The sequence below is a fragment of the Atractosteus spatula genome, chromosome 4 (assembly GCF_055471065.1).
Source record: "Atractosteus spatula isolate fAtrSpa1 chromosome 4, fAtrSpa1.hap1, whole genome shotgun sequence".
Taxonomy (NCBI): Eukaryota; Metazoa; Chordata; class Actinopteri; order Semionotiformes; family Lepisosteidae; genus Atractosteus; species Atractosteus spatula.
The window spans coordinates 939,640-956,366 of record NC_142709.1 but is presented as its reverse complement, the minus strand read 5'-3'; the positions used below and the strand labels follow the sequence as shown (position 1 = coordinate 956,366).

Sequence of the window (16,727 nt, the reverse complement as noted above, 5' to 3'; positions counted from 1 at the left end):
AGGCAATTTTGAAGGGAAGTTGCGTATGAAGGGTGGGGCTTTCATTCAAATTCTTAGAGAAGTCTTAATTTGATTGGTTATCTGTGCTTCCGGGTATAGTTTATTGGTGGAGAGACAGTACCTGAGGTTACAATTGGTGGGGAGAGACAGAAGAAGGAAAATTAAAGTGAACGATTTACCGAAAACTGTGTGAAAAACAAGAATTGCATTTCAGGCATAGATACGTAAGTTCTATATATTTTATTGTATTTTGATATCGAATTTATTTAAGTGATTTTTTTATGTAATGTTTAGTTTAAGTAACTTTTATTGCTGATCACGGCAATTTTGAAGTGGAGTTTAATGGAATGAAAATGAACCGTTTTAGTTTATCTCAGTTTCGATAGTACACAGGGAGTATTGTTAGTCATTTAGAGTTAAGCTAGCTAATAGAACAACACTGTGACGCCCTCACCAAAGGGGTATTAAGAAGTGTTTTAAAATATTGTAACAAATCACTTTCAGTCAGTTTCATGTTGTATTATTCTACTAAGTTTTCAAACCTTAATTCAATTCAGGATTGCACTTTGATTTGCTATATCCAAGTCTATTGCTTAGTCGTTGGATATTATGTTGAAATGTTAGTTAATTTTGTGTCCTCTTGTTAGATGTTAATTTGTGTTTGGTCACTGTCTCCTTGAATAAATATACCAGCTGAATAATGTTCATTCTCTCTAGCCCTTTAGTGGTTTAGTAGTGAATGTATCCAAGGATCATATCCAACCGCTTCTTGAAGGAAACCATTGTATCGTCTTGTTGTCTTGTGTTTCCCTGTATATTCTGAAGACGTCTGCCGGGGTGTCTTTGTTAATGCCTGTAAGGATTGTGAATACTTTGATTCGGTCACTGTGGCCTTCTCTGTTTTCAACCAGAAAGAATAATTTCCTTCAGACTCTCCGTGTAGGATGTTTTTCTTAAACCATGGAACGTATCTGCTTGCTGCTATTGTTTGGATTGATTTTTAGAGTGGCAATATCACGTGGTAACCAAAATTGTATGCAATATTCTACAGGAAATAAAATGTTACTGGTACAGTAGTAACAATTTGCATTCTACGTTTTAAAGAAACAAACATTTTCCCTTTTTTAAGTATTTTTTTCTTAAGGAGCCTCTTTAAGTTCAGCGTTTCTCATGGTGAATTTTTTTTTGCTACCTGCATGTATTACTTGTCTTTTGTCATTAAATGTAGGTCTTGAATTTTAAGGCGTCCCTTGGCATTAACCCCTGTTGATCCGTATTCTTTCTGTTGACTAGTTCTCCACTCACACATACATTATCTAGAATACATTCTGCCTGTGATTTGCTAATTAATTTTAATGAGGACCTTTATCAAATTCCATCTGAAAATGTAAATATACCAAATTCCATACTCTGTCTATTACTGTTGTAATTTTAGGTTCCTATTTCCAGATAGTTTTCATAACTTTAAATGTAATATAACTCAGGTCTGTTGGTCTGTAATTATTTGGTTCTGTTTTGTCACTCATATGGATGGGCACTAAATTGTGCAAATCTTCCATCAATGGGTCAGTCACTAAGACTACCCCTGTCTTGAGTGACTGTTGGAGCAGTTGTATCAATAACCTATGAATGACATCTCCTGTTTCCTTAAGTATAGTTGGTAGAGTATAATTATCCCCTGGAGATCTATTAATCTTGAGTGCTTCTAGTACTTCACACTTGATGTTAATCCTTTTTAATAATGAACCTTTGTCCTTCTGCTGCCCCAGGTATGTTGTTGACTTTTTTTCCCATGGTGAACACCTGAGAGAAACACTCATTTAGTACATTGGCCATTTCTTTTCTTTGTTTAGAAATTACCTCTTATTGTTGTGGATACAATTTTTTCATTCTTAACGTATTTTGCTGTTGTAGTATCGAAATAACTTTTTATGGCCTCTAGCCTCTAGCCTCTATTGCACTATTCCTTTCTGTCTCTTGACCTTTCTAGTTTCGTTTCTAACCTGCATTTGCAATTCTTTGCAGCCTACACATGCTGACGCAGCCACCTACTTCAACATCTGTATACTATGTTTTATCTTCTGACTTATTCACTCTTGAGTGAAATCTATTTTGTGCTTCAAGCAGAGTTGGTTTTGAAGTGTTGTAGACCAACGTTTCCTATTCAATATTTATTCTATCCCATTTTCTTTCATTGCTATAAATTAACTTCTGATATTGACTCAGTCTGGATAATCTCAAAGTCTATTTCAAAATCGTACCATGTTATGATCACAGTTCCTAAATTGTCCTACCTCTTTGTCTTGGTTTTATGTCTGAAAAGCCAAGAGAAATGAAAGCATATCCTCTTGTAGGTGTGTAAATATATTGAGTATGAAAAGAGCTGTTAACCACATGCACCATTTTGGTTTGTGCTGCTGAGAATCCTACACGTCAGTTGTTCTTGGTTATTTGGCTGTGGAGGAACGCTGCAGTCTGCACCCCCAGGGCTATCTGATGCCTTTGTTCACCTGCTTGGTTGTTGAGACTTCTTTGTAACTTTCATCAGTCTTTTCTGAGTGTCCAAAATTCTCTACTTCAAGGGTCTGCTTCCAACAACATCAGCACACAGTACCTTATGCAGTCTCTCCTAAACTTGCTTGCCTTTATTTCAATTTGTAGAGCTCTTAGTAGTTGATCACTTGATGATGAACAGGCATGGGTGGGGATGCCCCTGTACTATCCTCTCCCACCTCAGTGCTTTTTTGCTTTGTTTGTTCTATTGGCTACATTTCAGTCAACACCCATGAGGCCAGTTCTGAAACTGGAATTGACACAGCATTGATGCCAATAGCATGAATAACTTGGTCAGAGCAAAAATCGGAAGAGACAGTGTTCCTCCCAGACCAGCGCTGGAAAACTGCTATATGGCTGGTGGGCAATGTTGAAGTCTCTGGAAAAAAATATACTTCTTTTGCACATATATTCATAATTTTATTATACAGCGTTTAATTCTAATTAAGATCTTCAGTTGCTGCTCTGTAGCATACTCCTAACAGGACTGTATAACCCTAGAATGTTTTTTGCAAGTATGACCAAGTAGCCTCAACTCTATATAGCCTAAATTCTGAGACTCTATAACTCCTGATCCTGAATGCACTTTTTGATATATAGATCTGCAAGTCTGTCTCTTCTCTTTCCTGTCTCACTGGAAAAATGTGTTTCTAGATAGCCACAGGCGCAGATCCTTAGCCACAGAGCCACCGCACCGCCTGTGCATCGATTTTATTAATCCCGTAAGGGAAATTGCAGAAACTATTGTTACATTCATCTCAGTTGTTCTTGTTAGCTATGTTTCTCTGTTTCCAGTTATATCATAATTGCCTGCTAATATGGTACTGTAGCTTCCATCTCATTTTTTCTGATACTTCTAGCATTTAGGTATAGGAATGTAATTACCTTGTCATTTGTTTCATTTTCCCTTTGGTTTTACTTTTACTTTGCCCCTTATCTTTTATTTTATTTGACTTCTTTCCTTCAGTTCTAATTTTTCCATATCTCTTTTGAGTCCTTGTGACTGGTGTCAGTCTCATTCCAGTGGAAGCTGTTATGTCTGTGCAGATCTTTGCCCCAGAGAGGCAAGAAGTGGTTAAGAAGCTGAGGCTGCCTTCTACACACTGTCCTTATCTGTTAACGCAACACATGGATTAGCGTTTGAGCTCTGTGTGCAAGGTACCTCTAGGTCCTTGTTGAGTAATATGGTGATGAGTTAAATGTCATAATATTTTTCTTCTTCTCTGCAGTTTTGGTTTGATAGTTGCTTTTCAAGCGTTTCAGACTTGAACTGCAGAGACTATCCGGAAGTACTGTTAAAACTGTAAATGGGAGGTGCTGCTTTTCACAAAAGGTTGTGGGGGTTTGGAATCAACTACCAGCCTTGTTGTTGAAGCTGATCAATTAGGTACTAGCCACCAAACAGGCTAGATAGGGTCAAATGGCCTCCTTATTTTTCACCTTTAGTCAGTAAAATCCATGAAAAGTAAAACAAGTGAGAAACTCCAGCATGACCTTCACCTACAATTTCTTTTTAAAATAGTTTTTTTAAACTAACTCTTGCTTTTTTTTAGATTCACTTTGGTTTCCATCTGGTTCTCGCTAGTGTTCTCTGTCCTGTGCAGTTTCATTTTATTTTTTTTTAAATACCTGTGTTTTTATCAGTTGCCTTCCAGGTTCATTGTTTTCCCCGAATGTTCCGGTTGAATAACATGGAACATGTTCAAGATGCTGGTGAAATCTTACCTGAATCACCTGGGCATGCTGCAGTTCTCAACCCTTTTGAGAGCCCCAACGATTATCATAGCCTGCATGAATCCGTCGTCGCTAGCCCATCACTCTTCAGGTCTTCTAGGACATCATCAGCGGTGCGTTTTACTCATTTAAAATTAAAGAAGGCTTTTCGAGGTTAGAATTTTCTGCAATTAATTGAAAAGACCAATCTCTTCTCTTCCCTTGAATCAATATGTAAGGGGCACCAAGATCAGTCAAGAAATTATGTAACTGTATTACGTTACTCTTGAAAGAATGCTGTTTTATTCATGTTGTTGAATTTCAGACCCCAGCAAAATTCAAGTGGTCCATTGATGAAATAGCTAGCCTTCTGCCAGTAGACATTGACCCAGAAGACATCCATCGTCAGTCTCTGTATCTGAGCCAAACCAGGTAAAATGTGATTTTGCTCCAAAGTGACAATTATTTTACACAGAACTATTTCAACAAAAAATACAATTAGAAAATGTTTTAGAACATATAGTGAGAGAGCAAGAGTACAGTGCAGTAGCAAAGTGTGCAAAAGACGAGAAAAAAATAAGTTTATATCCTTACACACTTATTGGTGTAAACACAATAGAAAGAAGCAGCTGTAGTTAAGTGCCGTTTTCTGTACCTTACTCTATTTTGTCAAGCTCACAGCTTTTCATTGAATCTCTTCATCTTTGTTTTTCAAGTTTAGTACTTTAATACTAATAAATATGTTGTGTTAACAACAGTCCTGTTTGCTTATTGTGGTCAGTAGGATGTCCTGGAGCATTTCATACTAGGAATGTCTTTTATTAATTTGCTTTGCTCAGTAGCACAATTCAAGCAAAAAGTTCTGACTGCTGTTTTCAAGTTTATATGAAAACTTGATGCAGGCTTTGCTGAAAATAATTTAATGGGTTTTTCTCCATAACCTATTCATACTTTTTAAAATGTCAATTTAGGACAGATAAAGAAATTGAAGAAAGGCGACAGCATGCGATTGAGCAGGTATGATTGTGTGTTTCCTATATCCTTGAAAGCCAAATTTCGGAAGATGTCCTCGCAAAAGTGTCTTTCAGTTTAAAAAACTATTTTTAAAGGTCTGAATGTTCCAAAGATGTGTTGTTGTCACTTTGTTTAATTTCATCAGAGTGTAAAATAATGTCAATGAGTCAATGGAAAATCCTCACAATTATATTAATAGAAGCCTGTGTATGTATATAAATACACTGTAGTCTCCAAACTCCTACAATGATGATGATATTGATATTTGATAAGTAATGTTGTTAAACAGTACATCTAGTTTGCATCCTTTGTGTTGAAAGTAAATGCTGGAAATGTAATCTTAATATTTTTTAGTCATTTTAGAGCCTCATAGTTATTGCAACCTTTTTTTTAAGTCTCTTTGATTGTTGTTTTCTAATGGCTCCTGGCAAGTATCAGTTGCCCTAAGGTTTACAGTAACATTACTCCATTTAGGTGTTATTGTATTTAAATATAGTTGTTTTACAATCTGTAGCATCTCATGTTTTTGTTTTCTCCAGTTCTTCACTAAGAACACAATTGTTCCTTCGCCCTGGGCTGAACCAGAAAGCAAACAGCCAACACAGTTACATGCTTTAAAATGTAAGTTCAGCTTACCAAATGCTGGTTGGCATTTAGAATCTTTTACTGGTAGATGCTGGCACTATTCTTTTATTGTTGTTTTTCTAATAATGACATTACTATCATATTTTGTGTGTAGATTGTTTGTTGAAGGCCAGTTATGTGATATACTTTGATCATTTTTTAATTTTTTTAAATGTAAAAAACAGTATGCTGTATAGTGCCACTAAAATTGTGATATTACAATAAATCTATGATCTGTTTTGCAACACTACCAAATATAGTTGTAAAAAGATCTGATATGTGTAAGAAACAAAATAAAAAACTGCCTCTTTGTTCTGTTTTTTCGTTGCATTTTTATAGGTTCTATTTCACCAAAGATTCCAAGAGAAAATCTTCCAAATGGAAAAGCCAATGGTTTGTAGTTCTATTGCATTACAAAGGTCGTGCAAATTTACAGATGATTGTTGAAATGATATTTTATAGGGGGGGACACAAAAAATGTTACTAAGGATTTAATTTATGTTAATCCTGCCAGCTACCTAGATTTATTTTTCAATTTGTGTTGAGCACATCCCAGCAGAATCTTTCACCTTTTGATTTAGATTTTTTACATTTCACTCTGGATTTTTTTTAGGTTTTGTGTTTTTGAAGCGGAAGCAGCTAGCTATAAGGTGCTACTTTTTTTTGCAATGCATCTTTATTATATCCTCGGCTTTTTAATATGGTTATTTCTTGTGTTAATTAAGAGGCGCCTATGATTGAAATGATAATTCTAAAGTTCTACGTGCCCAAGCAAGTGCAGTTACTCTGGCACATATTTAGAAAAGGTCATTGTTATAGTGTTAGATTTAATATTGATTTTTTTACACCATCATTAACAAACGCATATGGATGAGTTCTTCTTATAGGATTAAATTAATTTTTAATTTGTATTTTAAAGATAATGTGTGTACATAGCAAACCTTAACGCCAGTTCTCGTCATGCATTGGTTTATGGAATGGCCGTTTAGTATTAGAATTTAATTGTTTTTCAACAATGAATCAAATTCAAATGTATGATTTTTAACTGCGATCACCTCCACCCCACAATGAAATGCGGACAATGGTAGATCTGTTTAGTACTGTTATTTTGCTGAGAAAAAGTGAAAGAGATTAAAAAGAAATAAGAATGTAACACAGCAGTAAAGAAGGTTGTAAACCAAGGAGTTGCCTACTATGACGAAATTCTGACTATAAAAAAGGCAGCTCACAATTGATACATTCTTCAAGGACTCCTTCTCATGAACTTCATCTTATTAAAATTCCAATAAATAGGGTGCATTCATCGTAATATTAATTTACAAAATCGTTTTTTTCTGATGTGCATTTCTGTTTTAGTTTTTAATTCATTTTCATGTGACCCTGTTTAGCATGGACTGATCTGAAACCACCTTATCCTCGTGATAAGCAGGGTATATCTGTATATGAAAATATGGCTTATTCGGAATTAAAGCACTCTGTACAGTCATGCTGAGTTACCACTAGAGGGTGCTATACAAATTTGTGGGAAGCTAATTTTCAAGTAGAAAGGCAGTAACAGTACTGAGTAAAGGTGAACGCTGGTGATTGCATATTAGCAAATTATTTTAATAATGACTGACACAGACTCATTTTCTGCAACTATAAAATGCCTAGTATCGGTGCTTACAACATAGAACACACAGGAAGTCCCCAATTGGTAGAGGCATGCGAGACAAAACCTTTCAGCTGAAGAAATTTCTGAATTTTAAAATGACAAAGGACAGATTTAACAGCCTCAGAAATCAGCTGTTGATGCTTTCGCAGCAGTAGAGTTTTCTGTCTGCAAGGATTCGGAAAAAGTGGTAGCGTTGCTTGTAAAATAAATTACGAATGTTCTAGGCAAGTGGTAGAAAATTAGAGTTATTTGAAAAGGGTGTGCCAAAGTTTTACTTCTGCAAATGAGTTAATTTGGCACTGTGTAGCCATGCTGAATCTTTTAATCTGGGAAATATAGAGCCGATAGAACTTAGTGAATGACAACATTTCTGTGTTGTTTTTTAAGAAGTGAAATAAGTGAATAAATAACTTTATTATAAAGTTTATAATAAAGTTATAAAATAAGTTTATATTCAGAAAATACTTCAGAATCCTCTGATCGGCTTAATAACCCTCCAAGCAAGTTGCACAATTTCTCTTATTTATACTATAGTGCTTACTATAACCACTGACGAGATGTAGGATAAAATTAAGTATTAACAGGTTGCTCTTGTCCTCTGATGTGTATGGAGTGTGTCCGAAAAATCTTAAGTCTTTTCAGTGCAAGTCTACAACTAGAACAGATGGCAAATCATTGTTGCCACTACTGAAAACCACACTGTCAAATCTTGCTGTTGGCAAAAGCAAACTAAGATATCAATGTTATGATTCCACAGCTGACTTTAGAAGTCCTTACAATGAGCCTGCTTCTCATATTTAAAACACAGTCCGTGGTGATGTATGTTCACAGTTATAAGCTTATGTTAAATGTGTGTATGCAGCAATTCAGCATATGATTTGCTACACACCTATTAAGTAATCAACTAAACAACATGTTATCTTTAGAGCTTTACAGAAAGGTAGTTTGCTATTGAGCTATCCATTGAAAATGCTAAAAATGTGTTTTTACCACAAGCTAGCAAGTGGCCTAAATCCTCACTGAATATCCACATTTCTTTTTGTAAGGGTTCTTAAGATTTCTAAAAAAAAGTCTGACGTTTAAACTACTTTGGTTGTAATTTATAGAAACATTGGTCTTGGAGGTTATGGGAATGGCATTATGTCAAAGACTGATATTCACTTTTTGTGCTCTTGTCTCTTGTGATCAGTTTTAAAGCAGAACGGCGTACTCTCAAAACCTCTAGATCGTTGTTAAAAGCTTCTGCAATTGATATGCTTGATTTAATGTGAACGGAAGGCTTCTTGCCATTGCGACCCCTGATTGTGCATTGGGTCACCAGATCTGGCCAGTATACACCAATGTCTGCAGGGTGGATGTGGCACCATTCTTCCATTAGAAAATCAATCGGCGCACGTCTGCTTGACGGAGGTGGAGCACACTCAGTCGTTGTCCCAGAATATCACAGAAGGGCTCGACTGAGTTAGATCTGGTGACTGAGAAGGCCATCGCGTATGGACAGTCAATGTTGTGCCCATGAAACCATTGGGCGATCACATGTACACTGAGGATGGGAGCTCAGTCATTGTTGCCGATCTCCCTCCCAGCAGGTTAGGAATTCTGCAAATGGGGCAAAGACGACCACTCGGTACCATTAAGCAGCAATTAGCGTTGACGTTGCCCTAGGAGGGAATGAGTGTGTCCAGCTCGCGCAAGAAAAATGCGCACCTCAACCTCACAGGATTGCCAAAACCCTTCGCTGTTGGAGCCAAGTACTCAGTGTGTAGAGTGCTTCAGGTTGGCTCCACGTGTGCCTTGTCTGTTGTTAACATGTTGAAGGATGATTCATCTGAATCCATCACATTGCGAGCCCAGGGGTGCAAAGAGCATGGGTAAACATGCCCTGCCAGGTGTAATGAGCGATGCGTTCTCCCTGCAACCTGGTTATGGTATTTTACTTTGTAGGGCTCTCGGTGAACTGTTTTTAATTAAACTGCTCGGACTACAGGTTGAAATTTCACCTGTTTGCTCTTGTTCTTAGAATTAAACGCATGTGGAGTCATCCTGGTGTACAGTATGTACTGCTGCCGGTAGTTGCCCTTTACCTTTGTTGAACTGTCTGGATCACTAAAGCTCCTAGCAAGTGTACACCAACAGTCATCCTTCTTGTGCTAAAAACACCACCTGAGGTTTTGGTCTTGAGGTTTTGATGCCTTTAGTCATCAAAAACTGCAAAGGGGGGTCTGCAGTTCTTTTAAAGCCCAATTGACAATTTTGGACACAGTTTACTTAAAACTTTTTTTAAAAAAAGTTACCCTGGAAACTGGCATGACTAAAAAGAGCCAAACCAGACCATCTGTGTTAATCACACCTATAAGTAGTGCTTTGGGTAAAAGAAGGCTTTTTTGCCTTTCAGGAACATTTTTCTCGGTTCGCGGTAGTAAACAGGGTGGGCTAATTGATTTTTTTTTAACTTTAAAACTTGTAGCACTGAGAGCAATTGGCGCCTTCTGCATTAAAGTTGAATCTACAGTGCTTTTCAGGTTCAGTTGAACCTGCTTTCTGAAATGTTGATTCCGTGTGTGGTTTTTACCCTCCTACAACTTATATTAGTTCTGTCTCTCAAGCCTAGTATAGATTAGCCTTAGGGTATTTTAACAATATATATCTACAGTAGACACCAGACCTGCATAATGTAGTTTACACAGGATAACTTATGATATAAATACAATGATTAACTGCCCATTGAAATGAAGTTGAAGTAATTTGCATCATACTGTTGTTGAAGAAACACTCCCTTCTGTGCTCATAGCAAGGTCATTCATATGATGTCTCTTGAGAAGTGTCTTGACTCACACCAGTGAAGTTTTCTTCTATTACAAGCATTTCTACCTTCATGAATCCCAGTGCAAAGCTTAATGTGCATCACTGAGTGGAGTGTGAAATTGGACTGCACTCTGTTGAGCCAAGTAGCCTTCATTTGCTAAAGCTTTTTATTTCTCTTATTTATAACACATTATTATGCTGTTATAAGTATTTTTGCCTTTGATCTTTGTTCGCAGAAATTGGACGTGAAGTAACTCAATCTGCTGTTTATCATAGTTAAAATCCAATCGAAATGATCGGACAATCTGCAGCACTTGCTCACGACTTGTTTATGCTGGTAGATCATTCTTCTCTTGTAGTACTGTTTATCAGGCAACTTCCTTAACTTCTTATGTCTCATTTCACTAGCACACAAGACTATCAAGCTCATTTTCCCTCCACTATTTTCAGTTATCTTAAATCTTAGTTTTGTTCAGTACAAACTGAAATGATCCTAAATGCCAGTTCAAAACAGCTATCGTATAAGCCAGAGATGAATGTATTGAATAGCAGTAGCATAAATCTTAAATCTAACCTGCAACACATGACATTTTTTAAGGTGGTCTTGATAAGGATATGATTTTTTTCGGTAGCTCACACAGAATCTCTTTATGCACTCTGCACAAAATGTAGTATTGCATACTACATATCTGCAATTTTGTGCACTACATGGGGAGTTCTTTGTGTGTTTCTTCCAGCTTCTAGTCAAACGGTGCTTTCATTGCCTGTGGATTTTGATCTGGAAAAAATATTAGGTAAGTATGAGCAATTGTCCGGGTTCATTTTTCATCCAGTGATTATCTTGACAAGATTCCTAGTCTATAAATATTTAAGTCTTACATTTTCAGGTAGTCTTCATTAACTCTAATAGGTAATTAATCCTACCCAGGACTGTGCAATATGCAGTTAAGTGAAACTCTGTAAACCTCTGTTCAGTTTATAGGTTGGAAAGCTTTCTCTATAGTTACAACACTGATGCTGCATAGACTTGCAAAGGGGCTCCGTTTGTGAGCGTTGTATTATAATAGTGCATCTATACTGTACCGAAGAGTTCCACATATACACGGTCAATGCCCTTGTACATCTTGTATTCACAGGATAAGAAATGGCTTTTAAGGTAGAGGGTGTTATACCACAGCTTGGTAGTAGCTCTGTTTCATAGGTAATAAAATCCAGTCCTGGGAGTCCTCGAGCAGTCTTTTTACATTACCAACACTTGAAGACCTATAAAAATTGAAAGCTAGTGCAGTGAAGCTAATGGTTAGCTCAATTATATCATCAAGAGGTGGAACAAAAACAAAATCTATACATGCTGAGGCCCTCCAGGACTGGTCTTGTACACCACTTGTACAGCAGCATTTCTCAGTGGAAACAGCTGATTGATGGGTTTAGCTAATAACGTTTGATTTTCGGCATGCTTGAAGGCAAGCTCTGCCAAATAGAAAGAACAAATGAAATTCTACTGTGTATATTATTGCTAGTTTGGTTTCAATCCATTTTTTATGCCAGAAAAAAATCTGGTAGAGATCCGTTTGCTTTATTTCCACTTCTGACTCGAGTAGCTTGCAGTGCATATGGGCAGATACTTAGTTTTGTGATGTCGTATGACAGTAGCGTGTTAAAACATTTCTTATAAATGTAAGTAGCTGGATTTGTCCTTTTGGTGCTGAGGCTTAAGACCGTGAGCTGTGCATGTGTAACCACGCAGAGTGCCTCTCTGTCACCTGTGGACAGGGGAATACTTCAGGGCGGACGATGCTGACCAGTCCGGCGAGAGTGTGAACTCCCCGACGCTGCGCCGCAAGCTCTTCCTGGACGGACACGAGTGCGAGTCTGTGTCCCCCCAGGCCAGCCCCGCGCACAGCCCTGCGGCCCTGGAGACGCCCGGCGTGCCGTCCTCATATCACCTGTCACCACTGCGGGGCCCAGCTCCCCTTCAGACCCCGAGCTCTGTGAGTACAGCCAGTACTTGGCAGAACCAGGGGCGTACTGCGTGGCAATCGCTGCTCCGACTTTTCTTGTGACACATAGACATACAAGAAATAGAAATTCCATTGTAATACAATTAAAGCACCCTTTGTTTTATTCTCTGCAGAAGAGGCTGCTACATGCCAGGTAATAGCAAATCTACAAATATTTTATTTCAAATGAGCCAGCTGTATTATGGTAGTACATTTTTTTTCCTTTCATCACAGTGAATCTAAATGGGATCTTGTGCATATTTACTATAAAATCTTTAAAAGGGACTTTAAAAGAGATTTTACACGATGTCATTTCCTTCATTCAGGGGCAGTTTTCTTCTAGCCCGATTAAAGGCAGTCCCAGATGCTACAGTTTGGAAAGTGTGACAAGTCCTGCGTTCTCGGAAAGGCCATCTCTGAATTTAAAGTCTCCTACCTTATCGCCTATTTTTCTACAGCCTGCGCAGACGCCAGTTTCAGGTACGAGCTGTATCCTGATCATGACAATTGGGGTGTTTCTGGCTGATGTTTCAAGATTTCAAACAGTTCTTTTTATAAGATGAGATTGAAAAAACTTGAGCAAAACTTCATTGTGCTTCTCAATTAAAAAATTAGAAAATCGGAATGATATCCATTTATTTTGTGGGCTTAAAGTTTTCACCCCGGCCATCCTTTGTAACGCAGTTGTATTAAATCTAGACATCTTTATCTTAACAGCTGTATTCATTTACTTATCAACACATAACCATGTTTGTACTTGCTACTCTTTTGTCAAAATTAGGACACACCCAGATTGACCTAATTAGAAATGTTCTTCATTTATCAGAAATAATACAACCGCAAATCTTCTTGAAGAAGCTTCATCATGTAATGAATAATTAACTCTTTAGTTTTTCTTTAAGCACCTAAGCATAATTTCAATCTGACACTTTATGGAAGCGTATCTAGGTAAAGGCCAACTAGACATACATAAGACATAATTTTGTGTCCTTAAGACAAATTAAATCAATGCATTTCATATTTTGCTGTGGATTTTAGGATGTATGAAGAGATAAGAAACAAATACATGCAAATTTAACAATGCATCATGCTGCAACAAATTAGAATGGATAATGGGCTTGTTGTAAAAAAAAAAAGTGTTATCAAGGTAGACTCCAGTTTTGTGGGGTTGTAAAGCGTGCATTGGAGGAAATTCTTTCAGTCCAGGACGATTGCTTATTCAGTGCAGTCATAGTTGAATATTTTTATACATGCAGCCAGGTCTGCCAGGTTAAGTCTGGCCTTATAAGGGCAAAAAATGATACAAAATGCAGTAAGTTCACAGGTAGTGAAATCTGAGCTGTGAGTTGCTGATGTTAGCACTTAAGCTTTTTTTGCCTTTTGAAGCAGAGAGAAAACGGCTGAATTTCCTTTCTCCGGATGGCGTGGCAGTCTGCAGCTCGAACACGAAGCCCAGCCGCTGCGCTGAAAGCCCTTATGTTGAGGGGTGCTCTCCCATCAAGAGCTGCTCTCCAGTGAGCTCTGGAGGCAGGCTCAGAATGCCCCGCCGCAGGGTTTCCACCTTCCAGCTGCCTCTCGCGCACGAGTGCACCATCGACGAAAAAGAGACCCTGCCGCTCCCTGACCCCATGCCCCCCATGGACATGGACGCCTGCTCCCTGCATTCTCATTCTGTGGGGAGACCTGAACCCTTGTCTGAGGCCTCTGAGTCGCTTCATGTGGAAAGTGCTAAAGGCAATAACACGGTGAACATGGGAGAGCCAGTGGAGAGTGCCGAGGATGAGAGCGCATGGGCAAAGGACGGGGTGGAGAACGTTCATATTCAGCTGACCAGCTCCAGGACAGGAAGCACATCCAATGCAGAAGGTTCTCACATGTTCCTGTCCCTGCTGGCAGAGAGCAGTGGCATTCCCTGCGACAGCGCCAGTATACAGGTTTGTATTTTAATTTTCTAAAACATGTTAGAAAGGTCTCTGGTTATAACACCTTTAACCTTTTCTTTTTAAACATTTACATTTCAGGGAGAAATGTATGTCTCATTTAAGCTGCAGTCTGACTAACAGATATATTTAACTTCAGCAGCCTCAATAACATGGCATTTTTTCCAGAAGACCTTGGCTTTATTCTAATAGCTGTTTCTCAATTTCTTTTCTATTTCTGTATTCTGATTTGTGGATTTAACCTCTTATCTGTTTTGTTACAGTAAAGCTTTTCATGCAGCTTAGATTCTTAAAGAATATTTGTTTTATATTCTTTATTTGGGTGTTATACTGATATTTTTACCCTAAATGTTTAAATGCAAATGTTTTTTTTTTTAGTGTTTCACGCTAATGTGTTATTTTAAATGTATTTACAGGTAGACAGTGCGTACAACACACAATCAATAGGTGTTAGCAATATCGCAGATGGAACTGGTACAGACATCCAGCAGAAAGACATGCTTGACGTACACCTGCCTGAGGAATCCTGCTTGTATAACAGGATGCATTTTAAGTCAAAGGTAATTTATACTTTATTTAAATTAGACATTGTATCATTGACTTTTGTACCAGTAACTGTAAATAGGTCACTGATTCCACTGTAAATATTAGGGTCTATTTAAAAATGGAATGATAAAAATGATAATTCTGTAATAGTTTTCCCCAGTTCTTTATGGAGTATTATAGTGCTTAAGGATCTGAGGAGAGGGAGTCAATGTGCTGATTTTACCTATCAATTTTTTACAGTTCCTTAATCTACATCATTAGTGGTGGAGAAGCTGATACTCCCATGACCTATGCTGCTGATGTTTGGAAAGGTGCTCCAGATGTAATGAGGAATTGGGTTTGCATCTAATTTTACATTTTGGAAATACTCTGCAAGTCTTAAGGAAATTGTCAAAGAAATCTTCCTGCAATATAATATATTGGAAATGTATGATATGATGAATTTTAGTGCCAACTAGAGTCATTATAAAGGCAATGCATGTGTTAGAACAGTATTTATCCCATTGCTATGAATTATATTGTAAAGTTTCACAGTGGGAAATTCATTTCCTGGTTTTTAACAGTTCTTGAAACCTCTGAGCTTTGTCATCAGTGCAGTTGACAAGTCAACTTAGTCAACAGATCTATGAAATGTGCTGTCCAAGCTAACCTCACCATAAAATTATGCTATTAGAATAATTGGATATGGTTTGCTATATCAAATGTTTTATATTTATTTTAATAAAACTGAATTTGCTGCTGAATTTTCTCATAAGTAAAATGATTCCAAAAATGTAATGTCATTGTGCATTTGTCAGCATTAAGAACTATTGAAAGCTGCATTTTGTCTGATTTGTATGACCGAATCCAGCCATTTAGCAGTATGTCTAATATTACTACATTTAAGTAGTCATTGGAATACTTCTGTAATGACATGATTAATATAAGTATTCAATACAGTAGTTAGCATTTATGATCATAATATACTTTGAAACAAGCACATGTAGAGGTCAAGTCTAAAGGAGACTATAAGGATTGAGAAAAGGGTATTTCTGATTTCATGTACAAGGAATTTACTCTAGTGTACTCGGTGCTGCTAAAATGCTCTTCTTCTACCACACACAAGTAGAAAGTGCACATAAAACTAGGACTTTATTCCTAGGAAAAAAGCTGTTTAACGAGGTGGTTCTGGGTTTAATAGACCAGTAGTGTCTTCCTGAGGGGAGTTTATGAACCAGGTGGTAACCGGGGTGGGAGGGGTCATCAGCGATCTTTCCTGCTCCCTTCTTTACTCTGGAATTGCATGAATTATCAATGGAGGGCAGATGAGAGCCAGTGACCTTCTCTGCTGGATGAACAACACGCTGCAGTTTGCCTCTGGAGCAGGCAGACGTGTTGCCAAACCAAACAGTTCTAGAGGCAGTCAGCATGCTCTCAATTAAGGCTCTGTAAAACTATCAGAATCAATATTTCACTTGGCACACAAGTACTGCTGTGTTTTTTGTGATACTGATGATATTCATTTCCCATTTGATGGGATGAAATAAATATATCCAATAGGAAAATGATAACATTTTAAAGATATTGATCTCAAACTACTAAACAGATTCATCTCCTCAGTAGATAGGGGCCAAAATGGTCAAATAAATCAATTAAAAATAGAAGGAGAAAGAAAGCAGTTAAAGACATAAGGGTATAATGAACTGCCTGCACAAGTTAAAAAATGAAATTGGAAAAGGCCAAGGGAAAGAGAAATGGAAACATAAGTTAAAGGTTTATTTAGTTTTATAACAAGGACTAAGTGTCTTAGAAATGAAAATCAGATCCTTCCAGATAATGGAAGGGTCTGGTGTATTAAATGAATTGTTTTTTCCAAGGAAGAAATAGACAGCAGAGCTC

At 37.5% G+C, this 16,727-nt stretch overlaps 1 protein-coding gene across 1 annotated transcript; it reads left to right on the top strand.

Annotated features, from left to right (window-relative positions):
- The first annotated feature begins 175 nt into the window (after nucleotides 1-175).
- bora (bora aurora kinase A activator) lies at nucleotides 176-15,498 on the top strand. Its single transcript, XM_088914826.1, has 12 exons — nucleotides 176-224; nucleotides 4,198-4,400; nucleotides 4,592-4,698; nucleotides 5,238-5,283; nucleotides 5,820-5,901; nucleotides 6,244-6,297; nucleotides 11,101-11,157; nucleotides 12,137-12,354; nucleotides 12,690-12,843; nucleotides 13,750-14,297; nucleotides 14,720-14,863; nucleotides 15,090-15,498. The coding sequence occupies exons 2-12, from the start codon at nucleotides 4,227-4,229 to the stop codon at nucleotides 15,108-15,110; spliced, it is 1,605 nt and encodes a 534-aa protein (XP_088770952.1). The 5' UTR covers nucleotides 176-224; nucleotides 4,198-4,226; the 3' UTR covers nucleotides 15,111-15,498.
- Nucleotides 15,499-16,727: the final 1,229 nt, after the last annotated feature.

Bases quoted from the DNA above. Each gene is read 5' to 3' on its own strand.
- bora (XM_088914826.1), top strand. From the start codon at position 4,227: ATGTTCCGGTTGAATAACATGGAACATGTTCAAGATGCTGGTGAAATC. The intron at 5,902-6,243 runs GTAAGTTCAGCT...GCATTTTTATAG, and splicing joins ACAGTTACATGCTTTAAAAT to GTTCTATTTCACCAAAGATT. The intron at 11,158-12,136 runs GTAAGTATGAGC...ACCTGTGGACAG, and splicing joins TGATCTGGAAAAAATATTAG to GGGAATACTTCAGGGCGGAC.